General features: G+C 39.7%; 1 protein-coding gene across 3 annotated transcripts in view; it reads left to right on the top strand.

Moving 5' to 3' along the window:
* The window catches only part of LOC110490953 (paralemmin-1), a 72,820-nt gene that overhangs the window by 6,502 nt on the left and 42,888 nt on the right, over positions 1-23,430 (top strand). For all 3 annotated transcript variants that reach the window (XM_036952453.2, XM_036952535.2, XM_036952292.2), the window contains exon 2: positions 22,065-22,110. In XM_036952453.2, the coding sequence (XP_036808348.1) occupies positions 22,065-22,110 (46 nt within the window). The remainder of the gene's footprint in view (positions 1-22,064; positions 22,111-23,430) is intronic.

Raw genomic sequence — 23,430 nt, 5'->3', positions numbered from 1 at the left:
CTCTAATGGCTCAGTGTCACACCCCATCCTGTTGTCCAAACAGGATGAGACCAAGTAAACCCACATGTTAACATAGATTCATCGATCGTCAAGTTTGAGATTAGACAAATCCAACACACACTGTTCCTGAACAATAAACATTTGTAACTATTTCTAGACAAAAGTATTCGAGAGCATTTTTGAAATGGCTATTTCATTTTGAAATACACAATAGTAAAAGGTCAAATATCGTGACAACCGGAACTGATTTAGGAGTGTAGCGCTTTCTACACCTTCCTTTCATTTTAAAAAATGAACCCTGTAATCTGCTCACAGCCAGGATGCAAATTCATCCATCAGCAAAAGCTTTGGGATATTTTCCTCTGTCTTCTTCACACCTTGTTCTTCATGCTTAAAGGTTAATTGATCATCCATGAGCCCTGAACATGTCAGTGGTGACATTTCCTCATGGTTTTATTGGGCATAGATTATTTATCTGTGTGGACTTTATCAGGGTACACCACATTAGCCTATTGAGGGTTTGAGTTGGAGCCTCTATTGTCCTGTGGAGATGGTGGTTGAGGCTAGGGAAAGAAGGCAGGCCACCCTGGGGTAGGATTACAAAATTCAGGAAACTTTCCCCAAATTCCCTGTTTTTTCAGAAAAGCTTTCCCCATATTCCCTGTTTTATTTTTCTTTCAGAAATCGCAGCTGAATGATTCCCAGTTTAAGGATTCTTTCCCTGTTTATTCACTTCTGATTTTGGGAATCCTCCAATTGGGATTCATGAAAACCCTTGGAACCTTTTTAAGGAATATTGCAACCCTAGCCTAGGGTACCGAGTGTACTGACAGTAGCAGCCACAACACCGGGACACACTTTCCCCATGAGGCTTATTAGTTACTGGCGTTACATCCCCGTCTGTCTCCATTTCTCTTCTTTCATTATTGTTGTTCGTAGATGTTGATGGCACCGTAATGGCTTACCAGAGGTGGGACCAAATCATTGTTATTCGAGTCACAAGCAAGTCTCAAGTCACAAGGTCTGAGTCTCAAGTTGAGTCCCAAGTAGAACGAGTCGAGTCCAAGTCGCACATTCTAAGAGCAAGTCATGTCGAGTCATGCGTTTTTTCAAGTCATGTCAAATAAAAAAATAAGCTATACATGCAAAAACATGTTAAACTACAGCAAATATTGTCTATTTATTGAGGCTACCAGACAGCCATTTTAATTATTTTGTCAACAACACATTTTGATTATGTAATATTCTAACAACAACATCCACATTGGTTAACCATGTTACCAATAGCTTAATAGGTTTTGTAGGACCAGATAAGCTGTCGTAAAGTCAAAAGGACACTGAAATGAGATATTTTACCAACCTAAATAAAGACTAGATTTATGTGTATTCACTGCAAGTACCCCACCCTATTCTCAACAGGCCAGCAGGGCAATACCATTTGTTGAGATTATTAGTGGTGTCTGACTCCGTGCCCCTTCCTTCTGTTGCTGCTTGTAGAGGGTGTTGGAGGAAGTGCCACCGTGTTGTGTTTGGGGATAGAAAAAACCCCAAGTCCTTATTTTTTACTGTCTCATTGTCGGTCTGCATGATGTGACCCCACCCAGCCTGTCACTGTGTCTGTGTCCCGCACGTCTCCCTCCATGTGACGAGGGACAGGATATGCCCGTTGGCCTCGATCACATTACACTGCAGACAAGAGCGAATCAGGGCGAATCAGGCTCTCTAGAGCTTCCCTTTGCCGACTCTGCAGAATATTTTCTGTCATTGCGAGGGACAGTGGTGTTGGTCATGAAGCCTTAAAGCTTCTCTTTGTCACCCGCCTGCATGTTTTTTTTTGGGGGGGGGGGGGCGTGACAGCAAGACATACTCAGCCCTGCTTTCAAAACAGAACGCCTGACCAGTGAAGTGAAGTGCCTTGAATTGAAGACCTTACAGTGGAAACAGAAGGAGAGTAAAATAGGCTGGTCCAGCTAGACATACTCTCTGCCTGGGAGGAAAAACATGTATCAGCTCATTTGTGTGTTTGATTTCTTTGGAAATACAGAATAGATGCCTTAGATTCCTTATTCTCAATGAGCTGTTTTTTCTCAGGAAGGATACAGAGAAATGGCAAAGAAATCAGCGTAAAATGTGTATTATTACATTGCTAGTGATCGTAGGTGCCTCTGCGCTAACACTGCATTTCTTTTAAAAGGAAGCTCATCATTCTGTCATATTTGACCAAGTATCTTGCTGAAGAAACTGTTCGGTTTATGCTTTGGTTTCTGAATTGTTATTATGAAGCACTCAGAATAGCACCACGCCCTCTAGAAATCCCCAGACCACATCAACAAAGCGGAACACATCTCTTAGTATTTGAAGTGACTCTGCACCTGTGCTCACTAATTTCCCCATCTCCCTTTAACTTTTTACCTGCCTCATCTAATCTGAGTGGACATATTTCACATTATATTTTTGTTGTTTCCCACACACAGAACGGTGTCATTGTCCTTGCTCTCACTGACACCAGACTCCAGAGTACATATCCCTCCTATTCCGAAATCACTGATTCTGAGGGGAAATTTGAATTCTTGAAAAGCCTGCAGTGTTCCCAAGGAGTAGGATTCCGGTATGTGGAATGGATCCAGGGATGCCAAACTGGTCTAAGCATAAACAATAATGATACAACAATAATATACAGGCAGCACTACTGTTAGTACCTCCAACAGAAGTATGACTAAGATCCAATACCACATAGAATTTCACAATTTACTGTAAGTGGAAACACAGTAGTTAAAAAATATCCATGGAATATACTGTAATGAAACAGCAGGGAGCAGGTCTCGAACCCTTGACCTATCGACTGTGCCGCAAAAGCATGCTCGAGCGGCAGGGTCGATTTCCGCGCTTATAAACCCAGGGTCGTCACAATATGTATATCTCTATATCTGAACAATATACTGCACTCTAAGAAAAACCTTTTCTATGTAGAATCATACAGGGAGCTTTGGTTTGTCCTCATAGGGGAACCCTTTTTGGTGCTGGGTAAAACCCTTTGCAGAGTGTTCTATCTAGGACCATCTATGCAGGGTTTTTCAAATAACCCCCTGTATATGGTTCTGCCTAAAACCTTCTACAAAGGGTTCTCCTGAGAACCCTTTTATCTTTGGAAGATTCTTCCTAGAACCCTCTGAATGGTTCCACCAGCCTTTATTTATGACAATTTATTACATATGTCATAAGGCCTTTCTTTGAGGCCCTAGTTATACCCTAACACAGTGGTCAAATCAAATGAAATCAAGCTTTATTTATACAGCACATTTCAGGCATGGATGTGCTTTACATGAAAAAATGAATAAAAAACTATGAAAATGAAAGCTGAAATATTTACTACACAACAAACATAAGATAAACAACTAAAGAATGACACAAACTGAATGACTAAAAATCACCCTAAGGAAAAGCAAAGCTAAAAAGATGTTTACATATGTTCTACGTTTCAGCCCTCCTCAGGTTCTCTGGCTGCCTCTCCATGCCTCTTGGTCCTAGGCTTTGGGATAGTTAAAAGGCCAGTGCCAGAGGACCTGAGGGACCTACTGGGTACATAACTTAAAGCACATCTGACATGTATTGGGCTGCACAATCATGGACGGATTTAAAAACCAATAGAAGAATCTCAAAATGAATTCTAAAACTCACAGGCTGCCAGTGCAGAGACCTTAAAACCGGTGTAATGTGGGCTCTCCGTCTTGTCTTTAGTAAGTACCCATGCTGCAGCATTCTGTATGTTTTGCAGTTGACCAATGGCTTTCTTGAGTAGACCAGACAGGAGAGCTTTACAGTTGTCAAGCCTGCTTACAATAAAAGCATGGAGGAGTCTCTCTGCATCAGCAGAGAGAGAAACAGCCACACCTCAGCATTTAAAAAAAAACTTTATTTAACTAGGCAAGTCAGTTAAGAACAAATTCTTATTTCAATGACAGCCTAGGAACAGTGGGTTAACTGCCTTGTTCAGGGGCAGAATGACAGATTTCTACCTTGTCAGCTCAGGGATTTGATCTTCCAGCCTTTCAGTTACTGGCCCAACACTCTAACCACTAGGCTACCTGCCGCCCAATGCCAGTAATGTTCCTCAGGTGGTAAAAACCTATTTTGGTCACAGTCAACGTTTTGTTCAGAATCTAAAATAACACCTAGGTTTTTTACTTGGTGTTTTATCTTTATTGCCCGTGAATAAATAAATAAAATGTGCAGCTACATTCTCTCTCTTTGCTTTGGCTCTAACAATAAGTACCTCAGTCTTTAGCTGGAGGAAGTTTTGACCCATCCAATATTTAAATCACTAATACAGTCTAATAATTTATCCATGGAGCTAAAATCCTCTGGTGACACAGAAATATAAAGCTGTGTATCGGCTGCGTAGCTGTGAAAATCAGTGCTGTGTTTTCTGAAAATGCTGCCAAGGGTGACAGAAAACCTGTGACCGCTTAAATTGGTCCTAAACCAATTTAGAACTGGACCAGAGGCGATCCCACCTCTCCAGTCTGTCCAGAAGGATATCATGGTCAAAGGTATCGAATGCAGCACTTCAATCTAAGAGTACAAGGACAGAGAGCTGTTTGGCATCTGTGCTGGCTCTAAGATAATTTACTACTTTAACTAAGGCTGTGCTGTGGTGGGCACGAACACCAGATTGGAATTTTTCAAAAATACATTTGGCACTATTTAGATGTTTGAAAACCAATTTCTACACAATTTTGCTTAAGAATGGAAGGTTTGAGATTGGCTGAAAATTGCTAAAAGCTGAAGCATCTAGATTACTTTTCACCATAGCAGTTTTAATGCAGTGGGGGAAGTGCCTGTGAACTGGGAGTGATTAACAATAGCTTGCACTTCTTCATATATGCAATTAAAAACTGTTTTGAAGAATGTGATGGGGATAGGTTTGAGTAGGCAAGTAGAAAGCTTAAGTTGTGGTATCACTTTCCTGAGCATGTCCGTGTCAACCAGAGAAATCCATATTGCCTTTGCGTGGTAGGCTAGAGCACATATCATCAAACTTCCCATCATATCAAATCAACTGTTATTAGTCACATGCGCCGAATACAACAGGTGTACGTACACCTTACATTGAAATGCTTACTTTCGAGCCCCTAACCAACATTGCAGTTTAAAAAAAATACAGATAAAAGTAACAAGTAATTAAAGAGCAGCAGTAAAATAGCAATAGCGAGACCATATACAGGGGGGCACCGGTTAGTTGAGGTAATATGTACATGTAGGTAGAGTTATTAAAGTGACTATGCATAGATGATAACAACAAAGAGTAGCAGCGGTGTAAAAGTGTGTGTGTGGGGGAGGGGGGTGTAATGCAAATAGTTTGGGTAGCCATTTGCTTAGGTGTTTAGGAGACTTATGATTTGGGGTTAGAAGCTATTTAGAAGCCTGTTGGAACTAGACTTGGCGCTCTGGTACCACTTGCCGTGCGATCGCAGAGAGAACAGTCTATGACTAGGGTGGCTGGAGTCTTTGACAATTTTTGGGGCCCTCCTCTGACGCTGCCTGGAATAGAGGTCCTGGATTGCAGGAAGCTTGGCCCCAGTGATGTATTGGGCCATTCGCACTACACTCTGTAGTGCCTTGCGGTCAGTGGCCAAGCAGTTGCCATACCAGGCAGTGATGCAACCAGTCAACATGCTCTCTGGTGCAGCTGTAGAACATTTTGAGGATCTGAGGAACCTCCTGAGGGGGAATAGGTTTTGTCGTGCCCTCAACACGAATGTCTTGGTGTGTTTGGACCATGTTAGTTTCCTCTTTTTCCTGTAGTACACAGTCATCTCTTTTGTCTTGATCACGTTGAGGGAGAGGTTGTTGTCCTGGCACCACACGGCCAAGTCTCTGACCTCCTCCATAAAGGCTGTCTCGTCGTTGTCAGTGATCAGGCCTACCACTGTTGTCATCATCAAACTTAATGATGATGTTGGAGTCGTGCCTGGCCGTGCAGTCATGAATGAACAGGTAGTACAGGAGGGGACTGAGTACGCACCCCTGAGGAGCCCCTGTGTTGAGGATCAGTGTATCGGATGTGTTATTACCTACCCTTACCACCTGGGTGCGGCCCGTCCGGAAATCCAGGATCCAGTTGCAGAGGAAAGTGTTTAGTCCCAGGGTCCTTAGCTCATTGATGTGCTTTGAGGTCACTATGGTGTTGAACGCTGAGCTGTAATCAATGAATGGCATTCTCACATTGTTTTTCCTTTTGTCCAGGTGGGAAAGGGCCGTCTGGAGTGCAATTGAGATTGCATCATCTGTGGATCTGTTGGGGCAGTATGCAAATTGGAGTGGGTCTAGGGTTTCTGGGATGATGGTGTTGTGAGCCATGACCAGCCTTTCAAAGCACTTCATGGCTACAGACATGAGTGCTACGAGTCGGTAGTCATTTAGGCAGGTTAACTTAGTGTTCTTGGGCACAGGTACTATGGTGGTCTGCTTGAAACAGGTTGCTGTTACAGACTCGGACAGGGAGACGTTGAAAATGTCAGTGTAGACACTTGCCAGTTGTTCAGCGCATGCTCGCATTACACGTCCTGGTAATCCGTCTGGCGCTGCGGCTTTGTAAATGTTGACCTTTTTACAGGTCTTACTCACATCGGCTGCGGAGAGCGTGATCACACAGTCTTCCGGAGCAGCTGGTGCTGTCATGCATGTTTCAGTGTTATTTGCCTCGAAACGAGCATAGAAGTAGTCTAGCTCGTCTGGTAGGCTCATGTCACTGGGCAGCTCTCAGCTGTGCTTCCCTTTGTAGTTTGTAATTGTTTGCAAGCCCTGCCACATCCGACGAGCATCTGAGCCGGTGTAATATGATTCGATCTTAGTCCTGTATTGGCACTTTGCCTGTTTGATGGTTCGTCAGAGGGCTTGCGTGATTTCTTATAAGCTTCCGGGTTAGAGTCCCACTCCTTGAAAGCGGCAGCTCTAGCTATTAGCTCAGAGCAGATGTTGCCTGTAATCCATGGCTTCTGGTTGGGGTATGTACGTACATGACTGATGTGGTGTACCTCAACTAACACATTGACTCTGTACCGGTACCCCCCTCTATACATCTGACCAGTTTTTTTATTGATCTAGTCACTGATGCTTCCTGCTTTTATTTTTGCTTGTAAGCAGGAATCAGGGGGATAGAATTATGGTCAGATTTTCCAAATGGAGGGCGAGGGAGATCTTTGTATGTGTCTCTCTGTGTGGAGTAAAGGTGGTCCAGAGTTTTTGTCCCTCTGGTGGCACATTTAACATGCTGATAGAAATTTGGCAAAACAGATTTAAGTTTCCCTGCATTAAAGTCCCTGGCGACTAGGAGAGCCGCCTCTGGGTGAGTGTTTTCTTGTTTGCTTATGGCGGAATACAGATCATTCAATGCTATCTTAGTTCCAGCCTCTGACTGTGGTGGTATGTAAACAGCTGCAAAAAATACAGATGAAAACTCTCTAGGTAGATAGTGTGGTCTACAGCTTATCATGAGATACTCTACCTCAAACGAGCAATAGCTCAAAACTTCCTTAGATATTGTGCACTAGCTGTTATTTACAAAATACATCATCCCCCGCCACTTGTCTTACCAGACACCGCTGTTCTATCCTGACGGTGCACCGTATAACCAGCCAGCTGTATGTTGGTAGTGTCGTCATTCAGCCACGACTCCATGAAGCATAAGATATTACAGTTTTGAATGTCCCGTTGGTAGTTTTATCTTTCATGTAGGTCATCTATTTAATTATCCAGAGATTGCACGTTTGCTAGCAGAATGGAAGGAAGTGGGGGTTTATTTGATCGAGCCCGAATTATCAGAAGGTAGCCCACCTTCTGGACCCTTTTTCTCCACCTCCTCTTCACGCAAATCACAGGGATCTGGGCCTGTTCCCGAGAAAGCAGTATATAATTTGCGTCGGGCTCCTGGAGGGAGTTGATGTCATGGACAATGGCTCCTGGGTGACAGAGGACCTTGGTCGGTCAACAAATCGTAGGCAAGCCAAAATCTCTCAGTATCGAGCTGCCCACAATGATGGTGGTCGTGATGGAATCCGATGGGGAAGTGATCTGCTGAACTATGGTGGCCAGGATCTGTGCTGACTCCCGGGGCTGGTAGATCCGTCTCAAGCGGGGAAAAGCTGTTTGATAGCTGGATCAGATCTTCTTGGATAGATGAAGGGTGGCCAGACTGTCTCCCCGATCTCTTACGCCTTGCGAGTGTCCAGTCTCCCATGGGCCGCGGAGTTGAGCTGAACATCTGTCTGTTGGATTGGGACAGATCAACCCTGCCCAACTCACCGACAGCTTTGCTATCAGGCATTTAAAACTGAGATTCGGTTTGCCTGGGTTACAGCAAAGTCGGTGTACTTTTAAAAGCAGGTTGTTCTTTTCTCACAGCCGAGCTAACAGCCAAAGGATCTCTTCCCTAAGCTGCTCGATGGTGTTGCATTTAGGGCAGACAAATCCCTGTCCATTTTCCAGTTCCACCTTATCTTCATCTTGTGTGGAAATCTTTTCACACCTGAAGTTTTTGTGCCCAGCCGTGGATAAAAGCACTGGTGGGTTAGCACTGCTAGCGTTAGCTGCTAGCCATCATGAAAATGGAGCAGGCTAACTGCTACTTAACAGGAACACAAACTTGCTGTCCCAGATGTAAAGGCTGACCGCGTTGCAGATTGCGTAGCAATACAAACTTTAGCTATGATTAAAAACGATTTCATGAAAACGATTTCATAAAAGCAACAAACCGAGTGTAGACTATCTCCTGGTGTCAGGAATCTCCTGGTTTACTGACGTCAGGCCTGCAAGTTACATTATGCTGGCTGGCAAAGTGATTTGTAATTCCTATTGATCGGAATCCAGACAGTGTTAGGATATCCAACAAGTGGAATTGTTAATTACCCACATCCTGCATTCAGAATGACTGCCAGTGTAGGGAAGATGAATTACTGACACTACCTCAACCATCTAAACTTGAACAACCTAAGTTACGGGTGCAATAAATCCAACAGATTGGACTCTATTATGGACTGTATTAAACTGTATTATGTTATTTTTGTGTAGCATGAAATCTATTAACCAATCACTGTAAATGCAAAAACACAGAAATTACAGCAAAACAAAACATTCTGAAATTCTCACTCAAATAGAGCATGCTGGGAAATATTATATATGGTTCTATGTAGAACCCTTCTTGCCTCCCAAAGAATCATCAAAGAACCCTTTCTTCCAAAATGGCTCTTATGATGTTAAAATTTCTAGGTAGAACCCTTTGCCTTACAATGAAGACTTGTCTTCCAAAAAGGGTTCTTCTGAGCAAAATTGTTTTTGGTAGAAACATATCCCTCTGCAAAGAACCCTTTTGGAACCCGTTTCTTCTTAGAGTGTGTAGTATGAAGTGATGTCATTAGTGTCACTATTAATATCACTATTAATGACTCCCTGTCAAATTTGAGCCCCCCTGTCTGTATATAGCTCCTGTAGGCCCCTATGGAGCTTAGCTTGTTGCAGCAGTGCAGTTTTACTGGGGCTTTGACAGGTCCTCTTCTGGAATGCACCCACATACAACCCCCTCACATACACGCTTGCAAGAAAGCATGCACGCACACACACATTCTCACACACAAACACATCAGGTCACAGTGCCCTCAGATTCACCTCCAATGAAATGTTCACGTGTAATGAAAAGGGCTGGACATGATGCACCAGTTCATGGTCAGTATTCATGAGTGAAATTGACCAGTGCTCTGCAATACCCCCAGAGGCATTTGAACCAAATGTGTTGATCCTGGAAGTTTGAACATTCCCACAGCAATTTCCCACAGCCATTTTGCTTGGCCTCATATTGATACATTCATCATCCTATTTCTAATGACAAAAAGCTTCAAGGGCTAATATTGGGCAACATAACAATTCATTTATGGGATTTAAAAAAAATTAAAACGAAGCAATGCCTGTTGAACAGGAACAAGCTTCTCTGAGGGCTGACCAAAACCAGAACCCTTCTGCCGTTGTTGGCACTTCATGAAAATGTGCATGTGACAGTGAGAAAATTAGCATGTGATCTTTTTAGAGAATTCCGAGCTGCAGCTGGGAAGGAACAAAAAAATCCAGTCTAAATTGTTGATTTTACACATTAATAATGCAAGGTTATGTAATCGATTCACCACTACACTTTGACCCACTCGCCCTCCGAAGGTTTCTACCCAGATGAATTAGTTTATCTCCTGATGTACTGTAGCCACTCCAACAGCCTCCATCAAACCTAGCCTGTACAGATTGGTGGGTAGCTTCTACTTCTTGGTAGATAGCCTTTACTTATTGGTGGATAGCCTTTACTTATTGGTAGATACTCATTTTCCTCAGACAATACCTAGCGTAGCATCTAAGATGAGCCACATGTGATATGCTAATTGCATTTTGTCCCAGAGACATAGCATCGACGCAAACACCTATGTGTTTTGCATATATCACAGAATTTTCAAAGGGAGCATCACATTTTCAACCTCTCCTTGTCCAAGTCTGTTATCCCCACATGTTTTCAGCTGACTACCATCATTCTTGTTGATGGTAAAACTCTAATGATGATATGAAAAAAGTAACTTGAAAAGCATGAGCTCTGCTTAGTTTTTTTGCACGAGCTGTACACAGTACATCGGTCACTCAATCACAATTTGACAAGCACTCGATAATGCCTAGAATTTTACGACGGCATCCCCTTTGTGTGGCCATAATACTCCCTAAAAAAATCCATGCCTTTTACTGCCAGTGGCTGTTGTGCCCTTGGCCCAGAGTGCTGTGCGCTCTGAATCACCTCTCACTCACATGCCTCTCCATCACGTGATGGGGTCTTTCTCACAGGCTACAAGTGAAGACAGACACATTGGGGACGCAACTGCGCGTGTCCTTATCCAATTCTGAGGTGCATGTTGAAGATATTGGAAGAACTGTCCACATTTACTTTTCGTCAGCCAACAAGAGGAGTAGGCCTAACAAACAGCAAAAGCTCTAGCCTATGTCAATCTACTGTCCCCCGTAGTGCAAAAGTTGACCAATTCTATTCCAAACATAGTCTGGGACAGTTGTGGGATGCGATTGATCCCAAATTAATACAACTACTAGCATCTAATAATTAACTTTTTACCCAATGTGGCTGACGCAACAAAGAAAGTTTGGCTTAAAATATTGATAAACTATTAGGCTGTTTCTTCACATTATAAGTGCAGCAATGCACACATGGAAGTAGGCTATAAGGGCAAATGTTCCACTAGCGGAAAACACCATTATCAAATGTGACCACAAATGCAATTATGCATGTAATGCTTTTATTATAAAGGTGCATTTTTATGGTGAAAATTATCTTCCCCAAACTTGAAACTGTGCGAATATGATTTGAAAAGTTGAGAAAAAGGCATTTTTTTATGCTGGGCATCATTCACAGGTGATAGGCTAATATTGTCACCCATCAGACTATTCTTGATTTAGTAAAATAATATATGAGTGAAATTTGTTTTGATTTAGAATGGACCATTATCATGCACCTACAAAAAAATAAGATGCCTTAATAGAAAATTACTAAAGTAAAAGTCTCACAGTAAAATAACCACTGAGTAAGAGTCTAAAAGTATTTGGTTTGAAATATACTTAAGTATCACAAGTAAATGGAATTGCTAAAATGTACTTAAGTATCAAAAGTAAAATTATTAATAAATTCAAATTCCTTATATTATGCAAATCAGACAGGACAATGTTCTTTAAAAAAAAATGTTTACATTCATGGATTGCCAGGGGTACACTACAACACTCTGACATTAATTTACAAACCAAGCATGTGTTTAGTGAGTCTTCCAGATAATTATTTATGTATTTATTTCACCTTTATTTAACCAGGTAGGCCAGTTGAGAACAAGTTCTCATTTACAACTGCGACCTAGCCAAGATAAAGCAAAGCAGTGCGACAAAACAACAACACAGAGTTACATATAAATAAATGTACAGTCAATAACACAATAGAAAAAAATATATTTAAAAAATAAGAGGTAGTAGGGATGACCAGGGATATTCTCTTGATAAGTTGTGTGAATTGGACCATTTTCCTATCAAAAAAGTACTTTTGGGTGTCAGGGAAAGTGTATGAAGTAAAAAGTATATTATTTTCCTTAGGAATGTAGTGAAGTAAACTTATAGACTTATTACTACCACTACATTGCTGTTCATTGATTATTGATTACCATTAGTATATATCTATTTCTTATCCTACTGGTCACTATTACTCCTGTTTACATGTATACATTACCATTTGTATATTATCACAAGTATTTATATATTCCTGCTACCAGTCACCTTTCAGCCCTGTTTACATGTATATATTACCATTTAGTATCATAATTATTTCTATATTCCTGTTTACATGTATATCCATCCGCCTACAGTGACACTCTTGCACTCACCCACACCTCACACTTACGTAGACACTCTCACCACCACACAGGCACCCACTCACCACTTATGCTGCTGCTATGCTGTTTACTATTGTTATTATTATTAATGCTGTTACCAGTCACTTTCTCCTAATGGCTGCCTACATATTTACATCTACCTCAATACTCCAGAATCCCTGCACATTGTAAATGTGCTACTGGCTCTGACTCTGTATATATCTTCCTCTCTAATTTCTTATTTCTCTGGGTTAAAACAAATAGATGAGTTATAATATTTTGATATTGAATACTACACTGTTGGCTAGGGCATGCAAATTAAGCATTTGTGCTTGTGACAAATAAAACTTGAAACTTGAAACAATGAAACATTTTGTCCTCTTTTTTTTGCCTGGTACACATGGTCCTAGGCTGAGTTCTGCTGGCTCGCCTTGTTAAAATAAAGGTCCTCATTGTAAATTATAACCTCCCGCTTTCCACTCTTTCTGCTTACCCCCTCAGCTTCTCATACCACTCTCCACTGTAAGCCAAGCATATTTGACTTAGGAGCCCCGAAAAACGCATTATATTTTTACAGGTGGTGTGTGTTACAGTATATTGGGGGGGGGGGGGGGGGGGGGTGTTGGGTCGGTGGAGAAGGACGGTAGCGGAGGCCAGGCATTCCTGCGTTCCCTCATGGCATGCTGTACATCTCATCTTTCAAACAGGGCTATCAGAGGGGGGAAGGTCACTCCTGACCAACACAGTCTGGGACTGGATGGGATGCTGGTGGTGCTGGTGTCTGGGTGGGATGCACCCACCTTAACAAGTTATCATCCACTGGTTTGGTGTCATATTTTGGTTTTGGACCCCTTGCAGTCTCCTCCAGGAATTAATTCCTCAATTTTCAACCCCCCCCCCCCCCCCCCATAAAACTGTTGTGAAAGCTTTTATTGAGCTAGGTTGAGCCTCAACTTGTCTCTTTCCCTATTTCACACTCAACTTGTCTGTTATTTATTATCAAATTACAGAGTCAGCCATCTTGGCTAGCACACTAGACCCAGAGTGGCAACGCATTACTGTGGTTGTCGATAGTGCTTTTGGATAAGGAGTATTGAGTATATTTTAGTCATTTAGCAGACGCTCTCATCCGGTGCAACTTACAGGAACAATTAGGGTTAAGTGCCTTGTTCAAGGGCACAATGACATATTTTTTCACCTAGTCAGCTCGGGGATTCAAACCAGCGACTTTTCAGTTACTTGTCTAACGCTCTTAACCGCTAGGCTACCCGCCACCTGGAGTAGTGCACTCACTTGACTAAGCTACTGGCCATTTGCTGCTTGAGGCCTGATTGTCCTTTTTATGTGTTTTTTCTGGGGTTGAAAGGTCAAGGAGAGGCTGTCCTTCTGGCATTCTTACTCTGACCTATCAGAGATGAGATCAGGAGCCTAGAGATGAGGGTCGCTGCACAATAGACATGGAAGATCAATAATCTTCTGCAACATGGAGGAGCAAAATTAATTCAGGGCCAAACTCTACCATGATAACATGGCCCTGCTGTGATAGCCACAATGTATGGTTCAGTTAAACAGTTCTGGACTAAGGATAGGGTACTTTATAGGGTACTTCATGTAAAGTGTGAACATATGGGATTCACTGTGTGTTAATGTGTTTTATTGTGTATGAATGTGTGAAAATGTGGCACCACATTTTTGTGGATAGACTGGATCATGGCAAGATGCCTTGTGGGGACCAATTCAGGAATCAATTAGCCTGACATACGATGGAGAATCATTATCAATTATACAGCATATTATTGCCCGACATCCTTCTTTCTGTTTGGTAAAATATATGGAATTTCCTCGTGTGGTGATTGATGACTGTTCAAGCTCATCCTTATTCCCCCACAAAAATCTCAACATGAGAAAGAATGAGGTGGCTGTCAGAATTATCCATGCTATCTATTTGATAAATCAATATTTCCTTGAATGTCCTGAGAGAGTGGTAGTAAGTTTTGATGGTTTTCTTAAATCAAATAACTTGTGTAGGTAGTGATAAGTCATGCTGTTGCCAAAGAATCAGCGATTTGTCTGGTTGTCATTTTTTGGCTTCATTCCACCTATTGAGTTTTTATATACAAGGTGTTACTTTCTTTACTATTGTATTTGTTTTTTAATCAGGACTCAGTGACGTGAACAAATTATAGGGTCCTACTGTAGCTCTAGTCCATACACCATACACACACAACTATTAACCATACAAACATGACTGCAGGGTAGCCTAGTGGTTAGAGCGTTGGACTAGTAACCGGAAGGTTGCAAGTTCAAACCCCCGAGCTGACAAGGTACAAATCTGTCGTTCGTCCCCTGAACAGGCCGTCATTGAAAATAAGAATTTGTTCTTAACTGACTTGCCTAGTTAAATAAAGGTAAAATAAACATAAAAAAAATGTACCATACACACACGACTATTAACCACACACACACGACTGTTAACCATACACACACGACTATTAACCATACACACACGACTATTAACCATACACACACGACTATTAACCACACACACACGACTATTAACCACACACACACGACTGTTAACCATACACACAACTACTACTAACCATACTCACACGACTATTAACCATACACACACGACTATTAACCATACACACACGACTATTAACCACACACACACGACTATTAACCACACACACAAGACTATTAACCATACACACAACTACTACTAACCATACTCACACGACTATTAACCATACACACACGACTATTAACCATACACACACAACTATTAACCATACACACATGACTATTAACCATACACATGACTACATGATTATTAACCATAGACATGACTACATGATTATTAACCATACACATGACAACATGATTATTAACCATACACATGACTACATGACTATTAACCATACACATGACTACATGATTATTAACCATACACATGACTACATGATTATTAACCATACACATGACTACATGATTATCAACCATACACATGACTGCATGACTATTAACCATACACATGACTATTAACCATAGACATGACTACATGATTATTAACCATACACATGACTACATGATTATTAACCATACACATGACTACACAACTATTAACCATACACACACGACTATTAACCATACACATGACTACATGATTATTAACCATATACACATGACTATTAACCATACACACACGACTATTAACCACACACACACGACTATTAACCATACACACACGACTATTAACCATACACACACAACTATTAACCATACACACATGACAATTAACCACACACACACACGACTATTAACCATACACACATGACTACATGATTATTAACCATAGACATGACTACATGATTATTAACCATACACATGACTACATGATTATTAACCATACACATGACTACATGATTATTAACCATACACATGACTATTAACCATAGACATGACTACATGATTATTAACCATACACATGACTATTAACCATAGACATGACTACATGATTATTAACCATACACATGACTACATGATTATTAACCATACACATGACTACACAACTATTAACCATACACACACGACTATTAACCATACACATGACTACATGATTATTAACCATATACACATGACTATTAACCATAGACATGACTACATGATTATTAACCATACACATGACTACATGATTATTAACCATACACATGACTACACAACTATTAACCATACACACACGACTATTAACCATACACATGACTACATGATTATTAACCATATACACATGACTATTTACCATACACATGACTATTAACCATAGACATGACTACATGATTATTAACCATACACATGACTACATGATTATTAACCATACACATGACTACATGATTATTAACCATACCCATGACTACATTATTATTAACCATAGACATGACTACATGATTATTAACCATAGACATGACTACATGACTATTAACCATACACATGACTACATGATTATTAAGCATACACACACGACTATTAACCATACACACATGACTATTAACCATACACACACGACTATTAACCATACGCACACAACTATTAACCATACACACACGACTATTAACCATACACACACGACTATTAACCACACACACACGACTATTAACCACACACACACGACTATTAACCATACACACATGACTATTAACCATACACATGACTACATGATTATTAACCATAGACATGACTACATGATTATTAACCATAGACATGACTACATGACTATTAACCATACACATGACTATTAACCATAGACATGACTACATGATTATTAACCATACACATGACTACATGACTATTAACCATAGACATGACTACATGATTATTAACCATACACATGACTACATGATTATTAACCATACACATGACTACATGATTATCAACCATACACATGACTACATGACTATTTACCATACACATGACTATTAACCATAGACATGACTACATGATTATTAACCATACACATGACTACATGATTATAAACCATACACATGACTACATTATTATTAACCATACACATGACTACATTATTATGAACCATACACATGACTACATGATTATTAACCATACACATGACTACATGATTATTAACCATACACATGAATACATGATTATCAACCATACACATGACTACATGATTATTAACCATACACACATGACTATTAACCATACACACACGACTATTAACCATACACACACGACTATTAACCATACACACACACGACTACTAACCATACACACACGACTATTAACCATACACACACGACTATTAACCACATACACACGACTATTAACCATACACACACACGACTATTAACCACATACACACGACTATTAACCATACACACACACGACTATTAACCATACACACACGACTATTAACCATACACACACGACTATTAACCATACACACACGACTACTAACCATACACACACGACTACTAACCATACTCACACGACTACTAACCATACACACACGACTATTAACCATACACACACGACTATTAACCACATACACACGACTATTAACCATACACACACGACTATTAACCATACACACACGACTATTAACCATACACACACGACTATTAACCATACACACACGACTATTAACCATACACACACGACTATTAACCATACACACACGACTATTAACCATACACACACGACTATTAACCATACACATGACTACATGATTATTAACCATATACACATGACTATTTACCATACACATGACTATTAACCATAGACATGACTACATGATTATTAACCATACACATGACTACATGATTATTAACCATACACATGACTACATGATTATTAACCATACCCATGACTACATTATTATTAACCATAGACATGACTACATGATTATTAACCATAGACATGACTACATGACTATTAACCATACACATGACTACATGATTATTAAGCATACACACACGACTATTAACCATACACACATGACTATTAACCATACACACACGACTATTAACCATACGCACACAACTATTAACCATACACACACGACTATTAACCATACACACACGACTATTAACCACACACACACGACTATTAACCACACACACACGACTATTAACCATACACACATGACTATTAACCATACACATGACTACATGATTATTAACCATAGACATGACTACATGATTATTAACCATAGACATGACTACATGACTATTAACCATACACATGACTATTAACCATAGACATGACTACATGATTATTAACCATACACATGACTACATGACTATTAACCATAGACATGACTACATGATTATTAACCATACACATGACTACATGATTATTAACCATACACATGACTACATGATTATCAACCATACACATGACTACATGACTATTTACCATACACATGACTATTAACCATAGACATGACTACATGATTATTAACCATACACATGACTACATGATTATAAACCATACACATGACTACATTATTATTAACCATACACATGACTACATTATTATGAACCATACACATGACTACATGATTATTAACCATACACATGACTACATGATTATTAACCATACACATGAATACATGATTATCAACCATACACATGACTACATGATTATTAACCATACACACATGACTATTAACCATACACACACGACTATTAACCATACACACACGACTATTAACCATACACACACACGACTACTAACCATACACACACGACTATTAACCATACACACACGACTATTAACCACATACACACGACTATTAACCATACACACACACGACTATTAACCACATACACACGACTATTAACCATACACACACACGACTATTAACCATACACACACGACTATTAACCATACACACACGACTATTAACCATACACACACGACTACTAACCATACACACACGACTACTAACCATACTCACACGACTACTAACCATACACACACGACTATTAACCATACACACACGACTATTAACCACATACACACGACTATTAACCATACACACACGACTATTAACCATACACACACGACTATTAACCATACACACACGACTATTAACCATACACACACGACTATTAACCATACACACACGACTATTAACCATACACACACGACTATTAACCATACACACACGACTATTAACCACACACACGACTACATAATTATTAACCATACACATGACTACATGATTATTAACCATACACATGACTACATGATTATTAACCATAGACATGACTACATGATTATTAACCATACACATGACTACATGATTATTAACCATACACATGACTACATGATTATCAACCATACACATGACTACATGACTATTTACCATACACATGACTATTAACCATAGACATGACTACATGATTATTAACCATACACATGACTAAATGATTATAAACCATACACATGACTACATTATTATTAATCATACACATGACTACATTATTATTAACCATACACATGACTACATGATTATCAACCATACACATGACTACATGATTATTAACCATACACACACGACTACTAACCATACACACAGGACTATTAACCATACACACACGACTATTAACCATACACACACGACTATTAACCATACACACACACGACTACTAACCATACACATGACTACATGACTATTAACCATAGACATGACTACATGACTATTAACCATACACACACGACTATTAACCATACACACACTACTACTAACCATACTCACACAACTACTAACCATACACACATGACTATTAACCATACACACACACGACTATTAACCATACACACACAACTATTAACCACACACACACGACTATTAACCATACACACACAACTATTAACCATACACACACAACTATTAACCATACACACATGACTATTAACCATACACACAAGACTATTAACCATACACACACGACTATTAATCATACCATCATGACTATTAACCATACACATGACTACACGACTATTAACCATACACATGACTACATGACTATTAACCATACACACAAGACTATTAACCATACACACACGACTATTAACCATACACACACGACTATTAACCATACACATGACTACATGATTATTAACCATAGACATGACTACATGATTATTAACCATACACATGACTACATGACTATTAACCATACACATGACTACATGATTATTAACCATACACATGACTACATGATTATTAACCATACACACATGACTATTAACCATACACATGACTACATGATTATTAACCATACACACATGATTATGAACCATACACATGACTACATGATTATTAACCATACACATGACTACATGACTATTAACCATACACACATGATTATTAACCATACACACACGACTATTAACCATACACACACGACTATTAACCACACACACATGATTATCAACCATACATATGACTACATGATTATTAACCATACACATGACTACATGACTATTAACCATACACACATGATTATTAACCATACACATGACTACATGATTATCAACCATACACATGACTACATGACTATTAACCATACACACATGATTATTAACCATACACATGACTACATGATTATTAACCATACACATGACTACATGATTATTAACCATACACATGACTACATGATTATTAACCATACACATGACTACATGACTATTAACCATACACACACGACTATTAACCATACACATGACTACATGATTATTAACCATACACATGACTACATGACTATTAACCATACACATGACTACATGATTATTAACCATACACATGACTACATGACTATTAACCATACACATGACTACATGACTATTAACCATACACATGACTATTAACCATACACATGACTACATGATTATTAACCATACACATGACTACATGATTATTAACCATACACATGACTACATGACTATTAACCATACACACACGACTATTAACCATACACATGACTACATGATTATTAACCATACACATGTCTATTAAACAAACAACAATTACTATTAACCATACACTAATGACTATAAACCATATACATATGACTATGAGTGTATCTATGAAATAATGTGTGTAGGAAAGCTAAGCAGCCATGGGACTGATCTGCAAATGTTCTGAATTCCTCGGGTGTGAAAGTTCTGAATTCCTCGGGTATGAAAGCATAGATGCATACATGTTTCCTCTCTAGTAAAATGCTTGACCAGCGGGAATGGGATTTTACAGCTATCAATGAGACTGGAGGAGGAAATTCAGATCTCACTCTCTCTCTCTGGTGTATGTCTCTGTGTGTGAAGGAGATATTTTTCTGAAATCATAAATACCTAGGCCCTATCATTTCTACAGTGTGTGTATCATGATTTGCTTGTTCTTTTGATTTATGAAGTGCTACTGACTGGCATGAATTTGACTCTGTGCTTTGGCAACATGGGGCTACTCCTGTGCATTTGTAATCAAAGGAGAGAGAAGGAGAGGGAGTGAGATGCTTGTTAATGTCTGTTTGTGAAATTAATTTAAAAGTTTGTATTTAAGGTAACCATGGGTGGAAGAAACGTAACTTGTCCTTACCAACACTTCTCAACATCAACATGTTTCAAATGCAAAGAGACCCATAGTATCTAAGACCACAAACCTAATAGACTGGCTGTGTCTTCAGAATGTTGTCTTCACGGCCAATTGTCTTGTGGGTTTCTTGTTAACCGTGTTTAACATCCTCTCTCTCTCTCTCTCTATATATATATATATGTATATATATATATATTTTCCCCCCTTCCTCTACCCACCCTTTTCTTCTTTCTACCACCCTTCCTTCATTCCCCTCTCTCCCCCTCTTCCTACCTCCTGTTTCTCCCTCCCCGTCTCCCCTCTCTTTCTCTCTCTCGCTCTCTCTCTCCCTAACTCTTTTTCTTTCTTTCTTTCTTTCTTTCTTTCTTTCTTTCTTTCTTTCTTTCTTTCTTTCTTTCTTTCTTTCTTTCTTTCTTTCTTTCTTTCTTTCTTTCTTTCTTTCTTTCTTTCTTTCCTCTCTCTCTCTCGCTCTCTAATTTCAATTGTTTCTCTCTTTCTGGCAGGATGTCTGAGGGGCTGTCACAGCAGGAGAGAATCCAGGCTATAGCGGTAAGTGATGAGATCATCATGCCACATGTGTTACACTGTTACACTTTCACCCTCAAAACACTTTCTATACAGTACAATCTACACAGATTGACATACTCCGACATTACTGCGCAGGGAAACGATTGCAGCACCTAATATGCTTGTATAGAGTTGTAGATGGACTGGTTGGGGTTTGATGGATTTTATTGGAGATTTCCTCATCCACTTTCATTTATGTCCTCAGCTTTCCGAGGGTGTTCCATGAGCGTTTTGCTCATTCATCTTTTGAGGTTTTAATCATTCATTCTTACCAACAGGGAAGGACAATTAAAACCTTCCATTCCTAAGCCCGTGTCTTTCAGCCCCAAACTCTTTCTCCTCTCCTCTATCTTGCTCTCCTTCTAACAATCTTTCGCTATGTCTTTATCTGCCCTACACACACACACACACACACACACACACAGACACACACACACACACACAGACACACACACACACACACAGAGAGACACACACACACACACAGAGAGAGACACACACACACACAATTATCTTTAAAGATTCAGCCTTATTCATTCTTTGCCTGGATGGAGAGAGAGGTACTCACCTGTCTCTATCTATGCCTCCATCTCTACCTCCCCCTTCCTCTACACACCCATTTCCCTCTCTCTCTCCTCCTCTCCCTACCTCTCTTTCTCCCTCCATCTCTCTCGCTCTGTCTCCTTCTCTCATTCTTTCAATTTAATTCGTACCCTTTTTAATAGTGCTGCATGAGAAAAACCTACAGACAGACCTAGCCAAGGCCAGTGCTGTAGACTGCCTATACCCTCAACTCCCCTCCCCTCTCTTTCTATCAGCCTTATGTCTTCCATAACGATAGTAAAATAATTTAGTTCATTCTGCCCACATGGTAATTGAACCCACTACCGTAGTGTTATAAACTAAGCACTCTAACCAACTGAGCCAGCCATCTTTAACCTTTTATTTAACTAGGCAAGTCAGTTAAGAACAAATTCTTATTTGCAATGACAGCCTACCCTGGTGATGCTGGGCCAATTGTGCGCCACCCCGTGGGACTCCCAGTCACAGTTGGATCTGCTGCATCCTGGATTCGAACCAGGGACTGCAGTAATGCCTCTAGCACTGAGATGCTAGAGCAGCCTTACTCTAAAATTTATTACAGCCTTACTCTAAAATTGATTAAATGTTTATTTTCCTCATCGATCTACACACAATACCCCATAATGACGAAGCAAAAACAGATTTTTTAGAAATGTATGCAAATGTGTAAAATAAAAATAACATATCACATATACATAAGTATTCAGACCCTTTACTCAG

This window comes from Oncorhynchus mykiss, chromosome 1 (assembly GCF_057628025.1).
Source record: "Oncorhynchus mykiss isolate SJ-2025 chromosome 1, ASM5762802v1, whole genome shotgun sequence".
Lineage (NCBI taxonomy): Eukaryota > Metazoa > Chordata > Actinopteri > Salmoniformes > Salmonidae > Oncorhynchus > Oncorhynchus mykiss.
The sequence above is the reverse complement of the archived record's forward strand: the minus strand, read 5'-3'. Positions and strand labels throughout refer to the sequence as shown.